At 39.6% G+C, this 24,066-nt stretch overlaps 1 protein-coding gene across 17 annotated transcripts in view; it reads right to left on the bottom strand.

Moving 5' to 3' along the window:
• Positions 1 to 24,066, bottom strand: part of plekha7b (pleckstrin homology domain containing, family A member 7b) — a 71,852-nt gene that overhangs the window by 12,764 nt on the left and 35,022 nt on the right. For 9 of the 17 annotated variants that reach the window (XM_046032681.1, XM_046032685.1, XM_046032684.1 and 6 more), the window contains 14 exons: positions 23,131 to 23,214; positions 18,107 to 18,212; positions 16,358 to 16,462; positions 15,695 to 15,767; positions 15,131 to 15,231; positions 11,269 to 11,447; positions 9,658 to 10,080; positions 8,907 to 9,447; positions 6,433 to 6,516; positions 5,841 to 5,975; positions 4,897 to 4,965; positions 2,141 to 2,212; positions 904 to 984; positions 601 to 750 (listed from right to left, as the gene is read on the bottom strand). In XM_046032681.1, coding sequence (XP_045888637.1) covers positions 601 to 750; positions 904 to 984; positions 2,141 to 2,212; positions 4,897 to 4,965; positions 5,841 to 5,975; positions 6,433 to 6,516; positions 8,907 to 9,447; positions 9,658 to 10,080; positions 11,269 to 11,447; positions 15,131 to 15,231; positions 15,695 to 15,767; positions 16,358 to 16,462; positions 18,107 to 18,212; positions 23,131 to 23,214 — 2,203 coding nt within the window. Of the gene's footprint in view, positions 1 to 600; positions 751 to 903; positions 985 to 2,140; positions 2,213 to 4,896; positions 4,966 to 5,840; positions 5,976 to 6,432; positions 6,517 to 8,906; positions 9,448 to 9,657; positions 10,081 to 11,268; positions 11,448 to 15,130; positions 15,232 to 15,694; positions 15,768 to 16,357; positions 16,463 to 18,106; positions 18,213 to 23,130; positions 23,215 to 24,066 lie in introns of those variants that run through there. The other 8 variants (XM_046032683.1, XM_046032686.1, XM_046032692.1 and 5 more) reach the window with 6 other exon arrangements.

Genomic DNA, 24,066 nt, shown 5'->3' with positions numbered 1-24,066 from the left:
GCTACTTTAACAGAATTGGCCTTGTGTGGTGAGATGCCATTGGGACTAGTAAAGAGCAGGTACCTTGAATTTCTTCAGTTGTGTTATGCTTTCTCACTTGAAATAGAGATTTTTAAACTGAATCACTTGGATTTGCTCTGTTGTTTTTAATTGTTCAGTCAGATTTTAGTACCTTCTCAAGGTGTCCATTGAGAGAGTCACAAATGTTCAAACACAATGTGGGAGAGCCAAAACTACTCTTATTTACTCTTGCCTAATCTTGTGGGGTTTTTTTTTTGCAAATGTTCTGTTGAAACACCTCGTTTTTTTCATTTTAACATTGATGATTTTGAACATCAATGAACATTTTGACTAAAGCATTTTTTGAGTGGTGGAGAAATGTACTCATGTGTTCATTTTTAGCGCCAGGTTTGTCCCAGAGCACTCATTTTGATAGTGACAGTCAACCTGAAACATTGTGCCAGTTGCAGAAACCATTGAAAGGGAACAAGTAAAAATAGAACAAAAAGTGAACATCTTGTTACCTACCAATAGATACATAACTGGGAGGGGGGTGTCGTCATAAGCATAATGAATTTGTGAGTGCAGCATGTGTCTTACTGTGGAAACTTGGGATATTTCAGCCCTGATGTGCACGACATCTTCTTGTAGTAATTTCTGCTGGTAGGCAATCTTCTCAGCGTGGGCTGGCTGATCTCTGTACTGCTCCATCTGCTGGTGGGAAACATCCAGCACAGACTCCAGCTTGTCCTACAAAGGCACATGACAGACACACAAGAAGCCTTTATAGACCACCCCAATGCAGGCGGACACACACACACACACACACACACACACACACACACACATATAAATACTGTATAAGAAAAAAAAGAAAATTGAATATATGTATGAAACAAAAACCTTGTCTTCCTTCAAAGTACGTATCCTGGCCTCAAGCTCCTGTAGAATCTTGTCTTGTTCACACAGTCGACTTAATTTCACCTAAAGGGAAAGCACACTGAAACAATAAGAATGCAGGACAACAAAGGATAAAATCTACATCTACCTGTTCTTCTTATTACTTTCTATTCACACCTATTGATAACACAGAGTGTGGACATAATGCAACAGAAAAACAGGAAAGACAGTGACTGGGCTGATGGGATACAGTATCTGTTTACAACAGAGGCTGGCTGTTCCGTTCTTTGTTCAACTATATTCACAACAACGCAGCCAGAGAAGACGAATTGATCGTCTACTGTAGTCTCCGCTGTCTGTAAATATGTCAATAAGGCTCATCTATGTGAAAAGCCCCGAGGAGTTCCTCTCATCAGCGCAGTGAGAAATATCAAAAGACTCTATACTGTCTGGTTTGGGGGAGAGATCTGGTAATGCCCATTATGAGTAATCATAATCAAAAATCCATATTTTCAAATTCACTTTTGGAGGAAACCGTGTTTATTGAGAGTGACAGATTTGTTTTCCCAGAAATGGGTTATGTGTTTATGAAAACAACATAAGACTGCCTAGTTCACAGTCTTTCTCACACAGTGGATTTTTTCTCAGATCTATTTATCATTCTGTTCAATTAATAATTAAGCTGTTTTTATTTTGCTGCTGTATATTGTTGTTTTTAATTGCATGAAATATTCATTGTTCAGACAAATTTACTGGCAATTTCTTATAAATTGTTAAAGTGGAACAATGCTAATGATGAAAAGCCAGGACATCCATCTTATTTACCTCTATTCAGCAGAAAACAAAGAATGAAAAAAGCAGGATCAGGCAAATCAAACTGAAAAATTTAACAGCTCAACATCTAAAACTCCCATTACATGTATTTTTCCCTTTAAATTGCAGGGAGGAAAATAAAAGCTGTGGTCGATACTCTCAGGCCCTGACTGTGCAGTGTGCATGGGTGTCCCCACAGTGTTGCAATGTACATACGTTCCCTTCCCTTAGCAGCCTCTGTTTACCACAAGTTAAGAACACACACACACAAAAACCACACTAAAACACAGTAAAGTCAGACTAAAGTCAGCTGCTTCTCTGTAGTGGATTCTAAGAAGTCGGAAATGGAGATCTTAAAGAAAAGGAGACAGATAAACAGGGTGCTTATCAGACTGTTTCTTTCCTGAGAACATAATGATTCACTTACGTCGGCATCACTTTCTGCTATTTTCACAGGCCTGGATGGTCTTTCTGTTTTTAAACTCTCACGTCCAGTAACCTGAAATTCCCAGTATTAATATTAGTTATCAAATGACATATTTTGAATACCTTTACTTCAATACTTCTAGTAACAACTGCATGGATTTTCAACAAACAGTGAAACTGCTAGACAAACCAAGCTGGATGGATGTAAATAAAATAATATAGAAAAAAAATTCACCCTAACAGAAAAAAAGAGCATGAGCTGGTATAACAAAACTTGCAGAAGCTGAGCAAAAACATTTATGCAGAGTTGCTGCATCTTTGTGTTCAAAGAAACCCTAAAAACCCCAAAGCTGCTCTTTTCTGGCTGCTTATCACTGTAAGTAATTTAAACAACCAGGTCCTTTATAGAAGAAATGTATTCTTAAATGCTGATTTTATGATTCAGAAACATATTGTTTTACATTGGAAAAATTTAAGGTTAATGTAAACCTTAATTCCATTATTTCAAAAAACTTCAGCGTCTCACCCGCTGAAATGTTAAACTGTAAGTTATCAAGGCCTCTAGTTTCATGACGGTGGTTGTAAGGCAGTATGTATATGCTGGCGGAGAGAGCAGTGACAGGGTGGGCAAAGCCAGCGGTGTGAGACTGAGAAGGTGTGAATAATAAATAAATGTGTGTGGCTGCATGCTGTATCGTGAAAGCGGAAGAAGATGTATTATCAGCAAGACAACACAAAAGATGTAAATATGCAGGTGGAAAATACAGTACAATAAGTACAGAAGTAGAGCACCTTCTGAGCACTTGTTCACATACTTTAACATTTCAAGGCCTGTATATTCCTTTATGTATACAGATACAGTGTATGGACTTTTTACAGTGAGCTTAATAGGCTTTGTTCTTTTATGCTTATTTCAGGCCATTTTAACAACACTATTATAAAACACTCTTTTTCTGTAATCAGTTATGTAGTAGTTAGAAGTGACATTTTGAAATTTTATATCAGTACAATAATATTGGGACTGTCTCGAGGTTCTCTACATAATGGGGCAGAGATCTGTCTGGCAGTTGTCTGTCACATTTAGTAATGCATGAAGCTGAAAAGTGTGGATGGAATATTCATGACACACCCACATCAGGATCATTGCACCCAATACAGCGATATGGACCAATGCAATTGGGGGACTCAGTTAAAGGGGCATTCCACCTATTTTACATGCCAAAGTCAATTACTAGTCAAGTGGAGTACTACACAGCCTGTGAGAACAGTTTTATAATGTATTACGTGGCTCTGAAGGGAGCTTTGTCAAGTCTGGGAAAATGACTCAAGTGATCACCAGGATATCTTAGCTTGGACTTGGAAACTACAAGTATTTAAAAGAAAGCCTGCATTACAGGCTTGGAGTATTGAGTTCGAAAGATGCGGCAATTTACCAGACAGGGAGTGTCAAACCAAACACATTATCAAATTGAAAGGCAGATTTTGTTTGTTTACTTTATGTAAGTGCAATACAAAGTTTCTGTAGAACCCTTTCAGGACCACGGTAAACACACACCACAGCACGTTACTGTTGCCAGTTATCACAATGAAACTAGAGGCCTTAAGGGTTGTCACTGCCATATCATAATCACATTGCCAGTATATTTCTTAAAGAGCGCAATTGGGTCAACTCTTACAAGCAAAACAAAAGCAGAGTGAGGATATCATAGCAAACATTCAATACATTCAGAAATGCTCAACAGCATGCAAGGAAGCCACCTGGCATAACGACTCGCTTCCCATCATCTTAAGTCTCATAGCAGTGTTGGAGTATCACACAGTGAATGATTAGCTCAAGGTATCCATGTGCAAATCTTTTATAATTTCCAGGGATGCATCACATTCCTTTTGAAAAGCAGTGGAATGGTCTCTTTTGTCACTTTGTATGCACACCATCCTTACATTCCAACAGTACCCAAAACTTGGACTGGAGTTTTCAAACACATTGTGTACTGAAACGATCATCGGGTCAATACTTTGGATCTGTTTTGAAACAGGAAATGGAGAGATGTTACAGGACGTACTGTACATCGGTAGATGACCTCCCTCCATTCCAAACGACAACCCAGAGTTCTAATCAATGCATTGTGGTGTTAAACATACAAATCAAATGCTTTGCACAGGTGTATATGGAATATATGCCAATAGCTAGCTAAATGAGACAGGCTGCTTAAATACAGCAGTAATAGGCCTCAACTAACACTCATATAGTGTAGGAATTGGAGTTCACATGACTCAAACATTTTAGAAAGCCATGTGCTTATAACAACTTCAATTCCCATCAGGGCGAGCTTAACATCAACATGTGTTAGGGTGACATAATGACATCCCCCTACTATATCTGTAAGTACAGCACTATCATCCAATTGAAAACACTGTGACAACCTGAAAATCAGGACTTCTTCTACTTGAGTAAGAAGGCCAAAATTTAACTTTATATCAGTCACACTGGACTTTTCGTTGGATTCATCAAACTGTTAATGCAAAAATGGCTTTTTCCCCATGAAAAGGATAATTTATGAGAATAAGAAGAAGAAGAAGAAGACCGTTAAAAGACATGTTAATTATATCATAAATAGACAGTAGAAAGCACAGCAAAGAACAGAGGAAAGACTGGAAAAGAGGGAAGCAGATGTTGGAGGCAGCAGCAGGAGAACAAGATTGTAGTCCACAGAGGGGAGGTGGACAAGAGGATGAAAAGGATAAAGTGGCATTTACTTTGTTGGAGCCCACCTTCAGATCTAGGTACTCCAGGTCCTTCTTCAGTTGTATGTAAGTATCATCAGCCTTTAAATGAGCAGTGGAGAGATAAATCATTTGAAATGAAGCTGCAAAGGATAATGGGTGACCAGATGACTCCTAAGGCCTTTATTTGCTTTTCAGGCTTTGCTAACAGAACTTTAATTAACTTGGTCTCAATTACAGTTTACTTCTACCTCTGTATTTTTATCCACAGTTAGTAAAGCCAAACTGTAATTACGTAATCTGGTTTACTGTCTCATGTTTGACCTCATACATAACTGAGCAACACAGGTCTTGTGCATGACATGTGGTCAAACTGAGTGTTTATACTTGTTCATGTGCATGGTGGATGGCCAGCGGATGTTTGGATGTTAGAAACTGGGTGGAGGTGTCATTACTGAGCACTGTGGCAGCTTCCATGTGGACTGCCAGTCTCACAGCAATGCACTGTTTGTGAGCAAACTCACAAGGGAGACTGTGATCCTGATGGCTGCATCGGAATGATAACACCAAGAGCAAAAGCACACATACATACAAATGTGTTGTATTCGTTGTATTATTTTTGTATCTATCAAACAACAAATAAAATAAAATACAAGCAACATGCTTAAAATATGGCATCTTTTACAATAAGAATAACACCAGCCGCTGAAAGCTTTTTCTAGTTTTGAACGAGGTAGATGAGTGACACTGACACTTATGTATAGCTTAAAAGCAACTTGGACAGTCTGAAGTGCAATAGAGCGCATGCCAAAACAGTTGACTAAATAAGACAACCAAGCAATACCAACAGACCGCACAGTCTTATGAATGACAGGAAAAAAATGTATGGGATTGGCTGGGGAGAGGGGGACCACAATGCACTGGCAGGGGTTGCAGTGTGCTGTAGAGGAGGTTAGGGAAGTACGAGGGCCCCTGACCTGCATGCTGGGGCCTAGAAGGCCGTTGTGCTGGTAGTGCTGCAGGTGAGCGAACGCGTCACTGGGGCTATGCACACCAGCCATCTTGGCCTGGTGCCTCCGAAGCTGAATGAGGAGCAGAGTCAGCTCCTCTGGCTGTAGCCAAGTTTAGGGGCCGGAGGGACGAGAGAAAAATACTTGAGAACCATCTGAGCAGTACAGTAGCTGAGAGAGCCAAGTGGTAGAGAGGCCAGTATACTTTTGCTTCATTCATGTCCTAATAAAAACTTACAATGTAAAAGCTAGAGCTGCACTTTGGAGACTGAAAGGATGATTTCTTGTGCTATCATGGATTTTCTGAAGATGAGGGTTATCAGAACTGATAACACTAAAACAAATATCAAATGGCATAAAAATCACAGAATCAGGTATCTCAATCAGATCTACATTCTGCATCTTTATATTGTCATGGAGTTGAGTTAATTTTCTTCATACCCTGGACTGGTTGTCCTAGTACTATATTACTAGAAAACTATATATATTAATACTGTGTGACAGATATCTAATAATGAAACCAATTTTTATGTAGTGAATGCAATAAAGAGGATCATACCGTTTTGCCATGCAAGCTGGGTGCACTGACAGTGTGTGTGATGTAGCCCATGGCTGGCATGGACCTTCTCTCTATTTGGGAAGTCTGCAGAGAAACAAAATTCCTCAACTTGTTATTACAGATCTAATCTAGTCAAATCAAACAGAATGCCTAATTCACTAAGTAATCTCCAATAGAGTGTTGAAAGTGAGAGATAGACCACTCTATGAATCAAAGTTAAACCATTGCCTCCAAGTCTGCAAACAAATTTGACTACACGGCAGATTTATTTTTTCATCTATCCTTTTTTCCCTTTCATCACTCCTACTCTTATTCGAAACAAGGTGTGCCCTGAGTTTTAGGCGCTACAGGGCTTGGGAAATCTGACGTTTTTGCTTAACACACAGAATTAGCAAAAAACCAAGCCCACTACAGAACCTTAAAAGGACACAAACAACAAGAGATTTAATTAACTACACATAAATTATACTAAACTTGCTTTCTTAAAATAACATTTGTTTGCTACCAGCAAGAGAAGCACTGTAAGCCATTCCCTTTGAGATTCCCATGCCACTATTTTTTTGCTGTATAATAGGTTTTTTATTTAAATGTGAGATCAGAAGAAAGAGACCGCTGCTGATGTTTGAGATAGAGTAGAGATGTTTATAGGGTGCTGAGGAGCCCTGGGCCAAATGGATTAGCTGCTAATAAAATATACTTCTTAATGATATTCCACAGAGGTACGCGGATCGCTATTACTTAAACGCACTCTAGCCAGAAAGCACCATCAGCCTCAAAGAAGCTGGGTGCACCAAAACTAAGTTCACTGCAGATTAAATTTAGTTCCCATAAACATCGCTCCCTTGGATCGCCTTGCATAGTCACTGTGGCTCCCTTTGTTAAAAATGTAACTTCATCTAAAGGGTTTTCCATAATTGTGCGTCATTCTATTTTATGGTTATAATTAGTGTCTTGACACTCGGTTGAATGATGGCGGACACAGAGCATCTGCACACTTTGTTTACTTGTGTAAGGCCAACGGGTTGGTTATGAGGCTTGTGTGTGTTGGCAAATGCGGTGATGGTTTGGAGGGAGATCTTTTCACATGTGGAGGGTGTGGTGGGAAGACAGCGCAGGGTGTGGATGACAGGACGGCCCCTTGCTCCGTCTCCTGTGGCAGTGGCGGTGCTGTCTGAGCACTACGACGGTTTGGGGAACGGCGGAGTAGCAAGCTTTTACTCACACATGCTCACACCACCTGTGGAGTGGGCCTGGGTGTGGACTGTGTGAATCTGCAAATGATTCACATGAGCATCAAAGTGTGTGCGCTGAGAAGCTGGAGCCTTCTCATGCTTCTCATGCTAATCTTCCCATGGTGTCCTTGTGAGCTCATAACATCCTTCAAGTTGACATCAATAGATACCTCACATCCAGAATCCGAAGCTACCGTGAGAATGAGACCTTTGTCATATGGCTCACTACATGTGAATCATCATATTTTACTTCAGTCCCATGCAAATGACAGGCTACTGACATTTACTACCAAGCGTGCCCATCACAATTTCCTAGAGCCAAAGGGGAGACATTCACTTTCCTTGTTTTATCCAAATGTATACAGAATATATAGTTATTTAGTTCACTATAATGATATAAAACAAAGAAAAGCAGCAAATCCTCACATTGAAGAATCTGGAACAAGAGAACAATTGCTGTTTTTGCTTGAAAATTACTTTTGAACAATTACTCAATTATCAAAATAGTTGCTGATTAATTTTCTGTTGATTGACTAATCGATTAATGGACTAATCATTTCAGCCCTAGGATTAACCATGACAGCCCACCAACATCCAAAGCCTTCAATATTTTAGGGTAAATCTTGTCCACCTTTTCCATCTTCACTTTTGAATGATTATGTCAGCCAGTGCAATGGTAATTGTTTTATGTGTTTAAATAATCTTTGGATTATAATGCTCGATGGCATGTGTTCTAGGTCATGAGGGAATAAGCAGTGTCAGCCTGTGGCTACATGGACAATACTTGTTAGCAGGATACAATCCTTTTTGGTTTTTCATGGTATTTGTTAATACTGACAAAAAGTTTAATAAATCCGACCAACACTAACCTTTGTCTTTCTCTAATGGCTTAAGTTCAAGTTAATCAGTACACCAATATTTGCAAATTTTAGTTTTATAATGAGTAATGCTGACTTATTATACTAGATAACTTATTCCTAGACTAAGCTGTATGTTTGCTAGCCAAGGCTGTAGTACATAATGATTAGACCTCAATTAATACCTGAAGCTGAAATATCAAAGGGATTTATATAAAATTATTCAATAATATTATTCTTTGAACAAAACCTTTCTCTCTATTTATGCTAAAAGTTTTATATTTTATACTGCAATGGTAATGTAAATGGTTGTCTTAATGGTCTGGAAAGATTTCTGAGAGGCAACTCTTTTTCATAATTTTTCCTCCCGAATTAGGTGTCCTACCTGAGAAAGCTGGGCACAAATATGGCCGGGGGAGCTGGATCTTGTGCTGTCCCCAGGTGTCACTTCATCCAGGGGCCTGACTGTGCGTCTGTCTGAAGGAGTGTGTGGCCTGCGAGGGGACAGGGGTTTGAAGGAGGTAGGGACTGACGGTGGGACTTCACACGGGGACGGAGGGACAGAGATGGAACGTGGCATCTCCACAGTAACTCTAAAAGATGAAGAGTCTGTGAAGTTAGGGCCAGAGTAGATAGGAGCGGTGGGGCTGCCGTGACGGAACTGCTGCCGCTGCTGCCACTCATACAGCTGCCACACCATTCCCTCCTTGGTGGCCGTACGCTCATCGGTGGACATGCGGAAGTGGCTGAGCCGGTCATGGGCATACTTGTAGTCACTAGGCAGGTTGCATGTTGCTGGAGGAGAGTTGCTGCCAGATGGGAGACGGGGAGACTTTGGCAACGACTGATGGGTGGCATCCACTGTGCTGGCTTTGGGCTTTAAGGGAGGTGTCCGCCGAGGGAGGTTGTACTCAGTAGAGGGAGCACTGAGACAGAAAAACAGAGCTTATTTTATCTGTCATATCACAATACTTCTTTTTCTACATAAAACAGAATAAACTCAAATAAAACCATTGTGCTATTCATATAAGCCACTAGAGGGAGGCATTAACACAAGATTTGAATCATCATCATTCATGCTGCTGTTATAAAGAAATGTTGGTCAATTCATATGGGCTGTGTGAAGTAAAACTGACCTCTTCGGTGGGTCCCCTTTTTGAACTTTGACCCACTGCTCCACCTGAGCCAGTGTATTCTTCCTCTGCACATGTTTCTCAGTGTCAGCCCGTGAGACAAAGCCCCTCTGATAGACAAGATTTCCATTCTGTTCCGGTGGCAAAGCCACTTGGATTACAGTTTGCTGTCCATTCTTGTGGGTGGCACCATCGACAGAGTCTGGCGAGAGTCTCTCTGCTCTTTCCTCTGTGGCTGGCTGACTTGGCCTCGCTTGGATCTCTAATCCATACCTCACCTCGTCTCCATGAGCCAGTTGGTTATCCGGTGGTTCATCTCTGTCTGTCCTGCGAAGGCTTTCTGACTGAGATGAGTTCTGGCTGATGTGGACATGGTTGGTCTGTGGGACTGCCTGCTGTGTAGCCTTCCTTGGCTTCTCCACCTCTCTGTGAAAAATGGAGAAAGGATGATTCAACATATCAACAATCCTGCATGTACAACAATTGAAATAAATTTCTTTATTATCTCATTCACTCCGTTTATTATAATGAAGTGCAGCACTATTTTTGAAACAAGGAATAACACAGCATTAAGCACTGGATAAGAAGCACAATGGACACTCAAATTAATCTTTAGTGACCCCAAAGGTCACTTTATGACACTTGTACAAATGATCACATCCATTACTGAGTTTCTCTCAGAAAAGATCAGAGACCATAGAGTGTTAAATAACTTTCTATCTGCACTTTTCATTTAGAGAGGAAAGAAGGAGAGAATCCATGAAGAGCAAATCCCCAGGGAACAGAAATTACACTTTGTTTTCATTAAATAGCTTGTGGTGGTGTGCAACTCTCATCATTTCTTATTATTTCATTAGTGTGTATCTAATTATATATGAAATAATAATATATATTATATGTCGTGGAATGTCGAGTGCTTTCCAAAATAAAACATTAGACATTTAAAAGTACTGACTTACATGGGCATCTAGGTGGCAATATTGCACAGACCATTCAAACCATGCCGTTCATCCAGCTAATCTAGAAGTCTAAATGCTGTTGGTAATGTGTTTACTACAGATCCCATAGTCATAGACTGTCCTGCAGACTACTTCTAACATTGATTGTGAATATTAAAAAATAATAATAAAAACAAATGTGCACACAAACCTGCTTTGTACACTGTGATTACTGCTGTAGAAACACATTCTACAGTAGACTGCCTCTTATGTGTGGCGTGTGCTCAGCTGGCAATGGCCTACAATAAGCCTCATCTATACCAGACCCAGATGCATCACACACACACACACACACACACACACAACACACACACACACACACACACACACACACTGCAGACATCTTAGTACCCCCAGAACAGACGGACAGGGTTGGACCTGCTGTGGAAGACTGCTCATGCTGTTAAAATAAAGGCCATGTAGACAAGAAAAAAGAGGAAATTTCACTTATTAAACCAAGATCAAAGCAGTCCAACAATGTAGCTGATGCATATAAACCTCAATACTCAATGCACTAGCCAAATGCATGATCAAAAAGCTTCATGGAAGGTGAGATGTACAAGTAGAAGTCCAACCAAAGGGAGACGTGAGTCCTACTCTGTAGAGCGAGACCAACCTCTTTATAGTGTGACTCTGCTGCATCAGCGCAGCCTGGTTCATGGCCCGGATCCAGCCATTCATGTCCTCCTGTGTGTCCGCACTGAAGAAATATGTCCGCATCCCGCAGTGTTCTGCCTGTGAGCCAATCACAGAGTTCTTATTGTAAATGTAGGAGCGCATTCCTGTATGGCTCGCCTATCAAAGAGAGACAGATCGAGAGGGAGAGAGAGAAGATAGATGTGAAAACCTATTACTGAAGACAGGAAAAAGCTGTCAGTGAGGCCGATCAGTGAAAAACTGAGTGCCTTCTGGTTTACTGCAACTGACAGTTGTCAACTTAGTGAGGACAAAGTTTACAGCAACATTTTACTGAAAAACAGAAAATGGTGGGGGCAAAGTGCTGCAGCAGAAACAATGTGAACATTGCTGTTTCTGGCCATAAAAAAAGCACAACACAGGTTTTATATTTTTACTGCTTTTCAAAAAAGCTTTAGCAAAAAAACTCGCTATGTGGTGGTATAAATCAGTCCTAATAGCTCAAAACCCAATTCTGATGCAGACAACCAGCGATAACATAGTAAAGATGCACTCAGCAAATTTTTGCACAGTTTCATAGATAATTGAGTACTTTATCTCCTATTGTTTCTGCCCCAATAATATTTACTTCACAGATAACTTTCTCATTTTAAATCCGTAAAATAGGTTGTACTGATCGAGATACAATAAAACAGCGCAAAGGAATATTCCATAATCAACCTTTTATGTGTAAGATGCTAGTTATTTCACAGTAATTTCATAAAAATTCATGCATAGCTACTACAAGATGCTACCACAAGAGCATCCACAACACAAGACTAAACAGCATTAAATACATTAGGGAAAGAGCGTGATCTTCACTGACTCTAGTACCACAACCTGCTAAATAAACAAAATGTGCAAAAATATATCCACAGTGACAGTAGTAGAGTGAAGCAGTCCTTCAGTAATTATGAAGATACAATCCTAATTTATCTTATGTATCCTCACACATAGAAGTCTGCACAGTAGAATAAAATACTGTATTAACATGTATAATTAATGCAAAGTTGACTAAATTGTAAAGGGAGTTCTGCCCTTTTATTAGTCTGTTCACTAAAATGCTCACAGCACAGCAACACTGCAAAGTAAACCCAACAAGGGACCTGCTTCAAAACAGATGTAGAGAAACAAGTTAACAGTTTATATTGTATTTTCCACAGTAAAACAATATCCATGTATATACAGCAGGGGGCAAATTGCAGATGCAGCAAATATCCAAAGAAATGCAATGAAACCAGAGAACAGTGTGGGGCAAAATGGCTGAGACCCTGTCGTCCCACCACTCTAATGATGATGAGAGCGTGAAAAGTGATATGCAGCTTGACAAGACAAATACCAGAGCCACTGAGCATAAACATACTGTATATGAGATTGATCAAATGATTAACCTTGGCGATGTGAGTCTCATGCTCAACTCATTGACCACATTTATAAAAATCATTCGGATTTGAAATGAAACAATGACTTTGGGGTTAAAGTGTTGACTCTAGCTTTGACTTGTGTACACCCATATTGGGTGAACAGTGTAAGAAATGTATCATTGTTGTTGGCCAAGGATTGGAGGACCATAAAAAGAGTCCTGCACTGAATGTGCAATTTTCTGTGTTTCATTCCAAATCCAATTTGTACAGCGCCAAAACAAATGTGTCACTGTTGTGTTTCTTTTCCCCAAAAATTCACAGCAAAGTGGTTTACTAACAAATGTCCCCCCTATGTGCTCTGGCATTGCCCATAGATGACTATAGTCATGCCTGTACATGATAAGGCTTTGATGCACATTTAGAAATGTGCATTCAGCAGGTAGTAGCATGAAATAAAACGAGCTGAGGATGGCGTCCCACTGATGAGGCTAAAGTGAAATTAAATACCTATTCATGCAAGACAGGAAGCCTGTGTGATTCAGGACAGTCGCCCGCAGAGAACAGTACTCACTCCGCCCGCGCACACACACCGGGTCACAATGGCAGGCAATTCGACCGACAGGGAATGAGAGAAACACAGTGAGATGAGCAAAAATAAGAGAACAGGAAGTTACAGCAGATCAGTGCTGACTCAATAAGAAAGAACAGAAATGACTCCAGCTGTGGTCTTATGGTAGTCATCAAAAGAAGCAAGAATGAGTGGAAGCATCAAAAGTGTTTTGATACTTTACAATCAGACAAATCATTGTAGCATCATGGCACAGCCCACAGTGGTTGAAGGAAGGTAAAAAATGTTCTTAAAAGTACTGTACTTAAACAACCTGTTTTCCAAAACCAGTCTTCAACTGCTAATCCAATTGATTTTGAAAATAGTTTCAGTGTCACCATCTCTAGTCCATTATTTCAACTTATTATTTCAGGCCTGCACAAACTGTAGTCTGTAATTCACCGTACATGTCAGAGGCTCCAACAGTCTGAAAACATCCCATTGTTGAACAACACCAGTCATCTACTGAGCTGTTGTCATGCTTACTTAGCAGTAACTGAAATTTTCCAAAGCACCTCAGATACACGTAATGAAATCTCCTGCTCTTTAATGCATGATTGCTCGGAGAAAACTGAGGGGAACAGAGATCTCTTAAATACAGGGTGTTCCAGCTGAGCCCAGGCTCATTTCCTTTAACCTTACATACACTCCCAGCAAGTGGTGGGAGGAGACGGTGAATAGACTGAATGTATAATTAATATTCCCAGCAGCACAATTATGATACAAATTCCATTGTATGTAATGTGATCTTTAAAAAGAGACGTACCATACTCACACACATTCATACTCTCACACACACACACACAGAATCCAAGTACAAAGGAGCTGAAAGGATTGCAACAGAATGCCCTGAAGCTGCAATGGTGCATCAAACATTCAGGCACTATTGTTCTTTGCAACAAGCCGTGTTTCCGAAAAGGAGGCACTTGATAATGGTAACACTCTTTGCTGTAACCAGACGACATACAGTATATCCCTTGGCTGTCCTCTGGCAGAATTCACTGAGGGAAAGAGGAAAAGACTATGCCGCATGCAAGGGAAAGGTTCTGTTGCACACTTGCAAATAAAAATGACCCTATTACCAAATGCGGGCTGGTTCTATTAGATGCCGTACAACAAGCAAGTTATATGCCGTTCAGATTTTAGTGAAAGAACAAAGCTCTTGCATTGGGCACACATTATTGAAGACTGCACTGCTGCAGCCCCTCTAGCACTATGGACACACATACAGTAAAAGATTTCCTTCCGACGCTGCCCACAATAGGTGAATAAAATCAGACCAGGCACAGGTCTGCTTTACCTGAAATGCATATATGAATATATCATCGACTCTATAGAAATTGTGACGAGAATACATAAATGGTTGTACTGCAGCCATCAACTGTAACACTGTGTTTCATGTTGTCTTGGTGTAATACATGCAGTTATAAAATTTTGTCTAAATAAAATAATCTATAATAAATATCTGATCAAATAAAAAGTAAACTTTGACCCAAATCAAACGTTTGACACTTGACTTGTTTTTGATGCTCTGTGCTACAGACTCAAGTACTGAATTTCAGCCCTCACAGTTAATCATGTCTTCAAGAAAGAAAAAAAAAAAAAAAACATAAAAGAGAAATAAAAATCTGATCAAGGCAGCAGGGAGTACCCAGCCAGTCTTTCTGTGTTACAGAGACCGCAGTAGGGGAAAGCAATTTGTGCTATCAAATAGTGATGTAGCAATGAATATTTAAAAAACAACAACCTGTAAATAGTAACAGGTTTTGCTGTCTACACAAGGATGTGATAACTTATTTTACAGCCCTGATTCAATGCCACTTCAGTGTTACCTTGAAAGCGTATTTGCGGTTTATGTGGTCATCAGGCTCAACTGGTGCAATGACATAACTGGGCAGAGGAATGCTACCGAGCACCGTCTCCTCTCGGCTGTCTGTGAAGCAAGCACACGCAACACAGAGTATCATTACATACATCCAAAACAACAATAATTCTGCCAACATCTTTGACAATGTTTACGAGTGACCGCAGATTTATGAACAGCAGGAAAATTAGTGAGGCATAATTCATGGGTCACTCTTGTGACATATGGGTGAGGCCATGTGGCAGCGTGTGGCACGAGGTGGCTTGTGGCTTATCTATTATTCAGCATGATTAATTGCGGAGAGGCAGTAGGTGCTCTGGCAACACAAGCACAGATTACATCCCATTATAAAACACTCAATAAGGACAGAGAAGTGGAAGGAAGAGAAAGCAAGATATGTCATACATCTCATTATAGGCTGTCATTAATCGAGAAATGTACCACCGAAGGTTTGTATGTCTGATTTAACAATCAAGACCATTTTCTTTTTTGCCTGTTAAACCCTGGCCGAGTGCACTTTTCACAGACTCACCTTTGTAGTAAAACAAGCAGTAGTCTGACAAAACAAACCACTTCCGTTTCCACAGTCGCATTCCAGAGCTGTCCTGGAGGTGAACGGGGAAATGCAACACACAGTGTATTTAGAAAGCCTCCTCACAGGAACAAATTTGAATTCACATTTTAATTAAAAAGTTTTGGAATACAGCACTCATTAGCAGCAAGCAGGGGGGTGAATATAATTAGAACAATAGTTTAATTTAAGCTTTATCTTTCTTGCAGCATTTGAAACAAAGCTGCAGCCGTTAACTCCGTACTGTAGCTCTAACTCTGGGACTGGTCTGTTTCTTTTTTTGTTTGTTTGTTTCATACTTTTTAGGATTATGTGCTCTGGTGAGACACCCCAAACCAAATTTAAATGGTTTTCTAAGGGTAGTCTGAGCGCTAATTTTGTCAATATTACAGTTAATAGGACATCAGATTCTACACAAAATGACAACTTATCCACAACTTATAAAATGACAACTAATACAATTAACAGCAGGAAATAACACTGATGTAAACTGTCCTGTTTATCCTTTTGAAGAAGAATGCCGCCTGCTGCAAGGAAGGTCATCCCTGATTATGTGACTACTGGGACTGATATCCCATAATGTGACATATCTGAACATGTGTTGACTCTTTAACTCCAGCTCACCTGTTTATAGAGCCAGCCTCTTACCACCACTGGGATGTTGAGGTTTCTTTTAATAGAATGATCCCTCTTGCCAAAACTGTGTACTTTCCCCGTACCTCTGGTGCCCTGCAAAGAGAAACCAGAAGAGTTCCTTATGACTTATGTGGTGAGGAAATGCAACCCAATTTATTTTGCTTACCTGAGGCAACATACAGTAATTAATAGAGTAGTACAGTGTAAACCAGTGGATATCAAACTGGATCCCCACAAGAGTGCTCTCATGCTAGCAAAGCTATCTTGCTAACCCAAATCCTTTTTTAATATCAGTTAAATTCAACCTGGCTTGTTTTACCAGTAGTTTTCCAAATATTGTTAAAGACTGATAAACATTAAATTTGTTTACACAAGGGTGGGGGGGGGGGGGGGGGGGGGGGGATCCAGTTTGAGATCCACTAGTTAGTTACTTAGAAAGAAAAGAGAAGGAGTCTTTTGAAAATAGTTAAAATATGTTCTTTCTTGGAACTTCCTTCTTTTAACACCCATAATAAAAAGAGGAAATACCACCTGGCTATTCCTGGGGATGCCTGCATCCATTTATAATCAGGCATATTTTTAGACATGGTCATTTTAGATTTGATATTCTCTGTAAAAGTTAAATCATCTCAGCAGCTTTTCTGCAGAAATGCCTGGGATTGTCGGGTTGATCAGCTGGCTAAAAGAAGACACAAATGTTGAGGAGACAAATATGCATAACCAATTCTCAGTCATAAATGTGACACGTTTTACACAGTCACACAGAAAAAATATCACCATGCAGTATTTTATTTCATTATCGGTCAATTAGCAAATAATTTTCCCAATGATAGTCATTTGGTCAATAAAATGTCAGAATTTAGTTAAGAATGTACTTCAGAAGCTCCAAGGTAACGTCTTCAATATTGCTTGTTTTTTTTCAGATCAACAGTTCACAAGTCATATTAGACAAGGTTCACATCTAAGAGGCAAATATTTGGTACTTCTGCTTAAAAAATATGTTAACTATTAATCAGTTTTGTCAGAATTGTGGCTCATCAATTTTATGTAGATCAACAAATTCATCGTTTCAGCGCTACAAGAAAGTAAAAAATATCAGCAAGTAAAAAGTTCAAGTCTGCCAGAGCAATACTTGTAATGTTAAGTTGAAATTTATTCCAGTGCTGAAGTGTGTTGTGCTGGAAAACAGTCAACGGGTTTGGTTACTGTGAAAGTAAAGTGGGACTTTCAGTAGCTTCCAGGGGTAGCATTATCATGGTTTTGTGGTGTGTCCCATATTCACTGACAAAACATGTTTGCATCAAATATTTTAACGATCACTGTGGAAACAACAGCGAGTCTGTCACAAAGATTCATACTGTACACCGCACCCCTGTCCAGTCCCACAGGATGTGTGTTTGAGTTTTATTATGCTTGAAAAATTGCTCTCCGTGGCCATTAATCAGAAGGAGATAATGTCTTTTAGAGTTTATTAAACCAGTTTATCAACATGAGCATTAACGGTCATCAAGAAAGCTCCCACAGCAATTTACTACCCTAAAAAGAAATGTTTGGTCAACTACAATAAATGTCAAATAAGATAACCTAAAAAAATATTTTGATTCTGTTTTAGGATTAATTTTCTTTTTAAAAGTTGTTAGATTTTTAAAGTTTAGGTTCTACAGTTAAACTAACACAAGTAAAACATACGCAACATAAATGGTTAAGATCAAAGAGAAGAGAAACATTGATGCTCACCTTTGAGCCTGAGGTGGGCTCCACTGAGGTCACAGCCTTGGAGGACTCCGTGACCATGCTGGGGGATCTCTGATTGGCCGCTGACTTGGACATGTGGTATTCTAACCTATAGTTGAGAAGGTAGCGTAGAAGAAGATCAGTAGAGACAGAGTGAGAAGCATGGGATACTGATATTTCTTCTCTCCTCAGACAAACTTATCACAAGGAGGGAAAGAGAGCGAAGCCCTGTGCTGAGCTTTCAGATATAAAGGATATGACTATTTCCTGACACCGCCACGTGACCTGTCACAACCAATGGCTTTGCAGTGGATGTGTTAACAGTGGAACAGGGTTCCAATCGCTCCAGTGACACTTGGTCAGGCACAAAACAAGTAACCCCTGCCCCAAAAGCCTTCTATTAAAGCCATATGACACGCGCACACTCGCACATACACACTATCTTTGGACAGCTGCTAAGGAGTCTACATCCCACCTCCCATTTCCTCATCATATTTGTATAGAAATATTTAAACGAGGTATTTTGGACCTCAACCAACCATAGTAAAATTTGTACATTTCTGGTAAAACAATGCAAAGTATTTTATTGCAATGGTAAATCTATCAATGACATATCATCCACATGTTAAGCTTGATTTGTTTAGAACATGGCAGCTGGAAAATTGTTTCATGCATAGCCACAGATGTTTGCTATGTGTTTAAATCTAATGAGTGTACAAGTGTCTTCTTAGTAGAGTTATTTTTCCTTTTGAGGTGTAAATTCTTGATTTTTTAATAAATTTATATTAATAAAACAAGAAATTCCCCATGCACAGCCAACAACAGTCAGGTGCTGGTAGGTTGGAGGATTAGACTATGACAAGACTACACTATTTATATTTATATATATTAATATAGTAGTACTAATAACATCAAACAGGAGTTTTCCTCATGATCTAGGGTTTCAAAGTCAGTGTCATTGTTTGTTATAATGATCAGAAAGTCTCATTCTGAACTGTCATTGTGTTTCTTAATCTAGGAAACAAAGCTACAAAGTCCAGTTGTAAAGGAAAACAATCGTGTGTAGAGGATTATTTATTTGCAGTGTGCCCCAAGATCTTCAGTGCCAAACCTGTGTGATACATTACTCAACAAAACGAAAAAAAATAATGTTTAGCATGTTTTCTTCACTCTACTCTGGCCAATTTAGCTGTGATTGATGACTTTTGAACATTTGGCTTGGGTTTTAACTCTTGATATAAACTATGCATTAAAGACACTGGAGAGAGGGAATAAGAAATTACGTCAAAATATAACTTACTACAGGGGCTGCCCGATGTTGTACCAATAACTACTTGTGTGACACCTCATACACACTTGCTTCTAAAGGTTAATGAAATGAAGTGGAAAAACAGCTCCAACCTTCAGCACAGAATACCACAGAGGCAAACGGGAACACTGGTGACTGCGAAGATCAATTTGATTTAACAGGGTTTAATGCTTGTGCTGATTAAGAAACAACATGCAGATTATTCATCCATAAATCCTGCAGACCCCCTGTAATATTACATTCTAAAGGTGCTCTGCTGATTTAAATCTTGAGATGTGCAGAGCACTGGATTAAAATTAAGTCACTGACATGCCCGTGGAACCACCTCGAGATGATGACTGCTTGCTTAAATGGTAAAAAGCCATTTGAAAATTAGGAAACTGTGACCCAGAAGGGGCACAACTGATAAGCAACAATGGCACTGTTAGGAAAAGGGTCTGCCCCTGCCATTATAGCACCAATAACACCATCTTTTAACACAACCTAGAACATTTCATCAACTACAGTCATGCTGCTTATGCAACACTTCCAGTGTTTCACTCATTTGTTCATATTCCCTCCCACAGGCCTAGAAAGTAACATTTATCACTTTTTAAGATGTTATAAGGGAGGGAAACCTCTGCAACCTTTTCTGCAGCCAGTCAACCAGTATAATTGACATGCAACTGTCCAGTACTTGGCAGAGCATCTCCCTGACTGCAGGAGTGAGCTTACAATAGGAAACCTGGTGACCTGTCTCTTTGACAACACTGCCACAGGCCCCCTGCATTGTCCCGCAAAGAAGTTAAAAGCAGCACTAACCTTGTTGTTTTTTCCTGCTTTGTGTTCCGCACTACACTGAAGATAAAGAAAAGGAGATAATCTAGAGATGTGTGTCACAGACTAAAGCAAAAAAAAAAAAATACTAGTAAAACAAGGGGGAAAAGAGAGAGACCATGTGGAACTAAATGTACAGTATCCGCACTCACAGCCTGGACAGCAGCCAGCATTTTAACAGGATGTTTCTGTCGTATCAAGGGGACTCTGCTGTTTTATGTGAAGCTTTCATACTGTTTACCACCACTGTCATTGGAATAGTTCTCCGGGAGATTTGTTGTGGCATGTGGTGAAGAGGAGCGATATTTCACATCACGAAGTGTAGAAGGGGGAAAGAGACTAAGCGCCACATCTCCCTGCTTCTCTTGTTATGATGGAAATGAGGGCATATTTGACATTTTTTAATCCTTTCAGGCAGTGGGTGTCCATGAGAAGAGTTGACGAATTGATCATAGTGTGATAATCCACAACAAAGTCAAAGCCTTCAGGCCAGAAAAGCATAGGCCGATCGACCTCTCTATGGGGAAGGGCTTCCTGAAGCTCTTTTTCCTGCTCTGTTCTCAATCCGTTACGGCTCTCCAGGGAACACAATGATGTTGGTTCTCCTTACTTGGAAGGGAGTCAGAGTTTCGTGGAAGAAACCAACTTCCTATCCAGATCTCATTATACACAGAACGAAGCCCATAACATCACCACGACAGTGAACAGAAGCAACATTTTGCAAGCACACTGAGGTCATACCAGGGTAGCACACATTTGCTGCACCCCCAGCTGTCACACCCTCCACTAAACTCTACAACAGCATTATGAAAGAAGTGTGGAAGAGATAGAGTCACAACAATACGGCAATAAAGTAAACAGAAGTTGTTTTAGAAGAAAAAGTATCCTGGAGTAGAAGCTGGAGTTAAAATAGCTAAATCAATTCACTTAAAACACATTGTATAACCTATAGTGTTACTGAAGTGACCTACATCTGCACCAAAGCTGCATTTGTGATATCATCTCCTCTTCTAAATAACTTTACATCGTCTTAGCTTAAGACTGAGCTAAAACTAGAGCACTCCACACACATAACTGTATTAATTAAAGCTGCTTGAAAATGGATAACGTACGACATAAAATACTGTAGGGTATGTAACTAGCAATTAAAGCTGGTGTTTGCTAAAAGTAAAAGGGAAACAGCGAAGGTGGATGAGCAAAAGAAAGATAGATCTGTTGATCTATACATAGGTTGACCAGCTGTGATTATCTATTTCAAATACATGGAGTGGAGTCTTTAAGCACATACACTACCAGTCAAAAGTTATAGAAAACTTTTGGTATTAAAATATAAGTAGTAAGTCCAGTGAAAAACGTTTGCAGTTTGCTGCTTACTTTAAGGTTTCATTTAAGGTTTTTCACTAGACTTTAACTACTTACTGTATATTTCAATACAAACTAGAAAAATGGGGATGTTCTAAAACTTTTGACTAGTAGTGTACCTGCCCTGGCTGTATAATTTTGGTTGAACTCCTTCCATTGGTTTGCTGTAAGCTGAACTATTTTCTTATAGTAGTTGCCAACACAGAGGTGACTGCTGTGATTTCAAGAGATCAAAGGGACAGTGGACAGTATTTAAGAAATATGTTGGAGTGTTCCTTTAATAATGAAAATTTTAATTACGTATACACAACTTTTTTATGCTTACTGTATATACAAAGACTAGGTTTCTTAACCTTGTCCTGTCAGTTGCATGACATCCTTATTGTGTTGTTGTGAGATGGGCATAAAACTTACGCTATTCTTACGATAGCTTAAAGAGATTATGACTGGCATTTATTTCAAAGTAAAATAATCTCTCTATCACTGTTGAAAATATGCAAGTATGGCCACCTAACTTTAAAGCCCATTGTTAGTACGTAAATCCATGGCTCAACAGAACTGAACTAGGAATAATGGAAAGGTTCAGGAAATTAATGACAGTCAAGGATGCAGATGAATAACAATCAGTTTTACATTCCTCAAGAGAACATCTTTTAATTACTGAGAATGTGGAGGTCACATGCTTGTCTCTGTTGCTGCCTATAGTGGAATCTCAGCTATACATGATCATCTTACACCAGCCAGCTTAAATACAATCAGACCACTGCTGCCTTATACTGTGCTCTGCCTGCCATACAGCTTTGATGGCTTTGCAGGATGAGATTCACACAATGACATAAAATGAAAATACAATAAAACAATGTACATGTACTGCAGTTAATGAAAACAACACAATGTCGCCATTCTAGCACAGTTCCAACTCTCAAAATTTCAGTGGCATATTGATTTAACATACAATATTTATTGTCAAAGAAGTGTTTTGTTTTTTAAAGTTACTTGGAACATACAAATATTGGGGAAATTCTATTAATGCCCAAGTCAGAATCACACAGGCAGGTTTCCATTTTTATGACTTCATCTTCATTGAGAAAAATAGCCAAAGAAAATAAAGCTTAGCCAACATAAGCATAACTTGGCTGATTGATGAGACAGATTCATGACTCCAGATGTGATATGAATACTGTCAAACGCACATGTTAGTGTCAACTATGCCATAACCTTAAATCCTATTAATGCAAAACTTTGAGGAATAATACCTGAGAGTCCAAAGCACTCTCTGACAAGTGAGCAACTGGACTTGGTTGATGTTTGGCCCCCCATCCAAGAGGCTTCTTCAGTCCTTTCCTTTTGTGTTGCGACTATGACAGTAGCCTCTCAGTGCCCCACCCATCACATGACATGCTTCATCAGGGAGGGTGCGAGGCCAATTACCCTGTCTATTTCTGTACTCCTACTGAATGACCTTGAACTAACCTACAGTATCTGTACATTGAAACATACAGTATACGCATCATTTCCAGGAAAAAAACAAAACACTAACCTGTCTTGCAGTGTGTATTCTGTGTTTTCAGGGGAAATCTGTCCGGTGACAGGGTGCCGAAATGATGTAGTCCTCAAGTTGTGGCTGCAGGACAGAGGACGGAGAGAAAACAAAATTAGTATCAAGTCATTACTTCTATTTGGCGGCTGGTTGAGGTTACAACAATAGTTTAGCTTTCAATAAACGCCTCAGTCAACTGGGAAAAAAATCTATGGTGGCATTGCAGCCAGGTCGGGAACCACAGCTCATATTCTTTACGCAAAGTGTAGGGATCAGCACTCTCTCATAGCCAGCTCACCAGGCTTTATTGATTTCAGTTAGATGGGGCCATTCATTGCATTAACTAGAGCATGAACGCATGTTACTGTCACAGGATAGAATAAGAAACAGACAAATGGCTAATGGTGCTGGTGGTGAGAGGATTGAAATATTCCACCATGACTCTGCCTGGACCAGCCCTGGTCTGACACACTGAAGCAGAGTCTCTACTTCTACTTCTTTCTCATACTGTAATTGTCTGATATTTCTTATGCTTTATAAAGAGACATTTAACCCATTTTTAATCACTAATGTACTGATCTGATTCCCAACCTTATCATCTAACGATCGTTCAAGTTCAAGTTCAAGTTCATTTTATTTATATAGCACATTTTATAGCAGCCAATGACTGACCAAAGTGCTTTACAGAACAACAAAATTAAAAGACACTAACACCATGCATAGCAGCACATCATAAAACAGTACAGCAAAGATAAGAACAGCTTAGAACGGGAGAAGCACAAGCAATCATAGAGTTATCAAAAATAAACAACAGAAAGGACATATAAACATACACACACACACATATACATATAGATATATGTATATACAAAGATACACATACATAAACAACCTTAATTATAGGCCAAAGAAAACAAGTGCGTTTTTAAAAGTGAC

This window comes from Micropterus dolomieu, linkage group LG20, assembly GCF_021292245.1.
Source record: "Micropterus dolomieu isolate WLL.071019.BEF.003 ecotype Adirondacks linkage group LG20, ASM2129224v1, whole genome shotgun sequence".
NCBI lineage: Eukaryota > Metazoa > Chordata > Actinopteri > Centrarchiformes > Centrarchidae > Micropterus > Micropterus dolomieu.
This window is presented reverse-complemented; position numbering and strand designations above follow the sequence as displayed.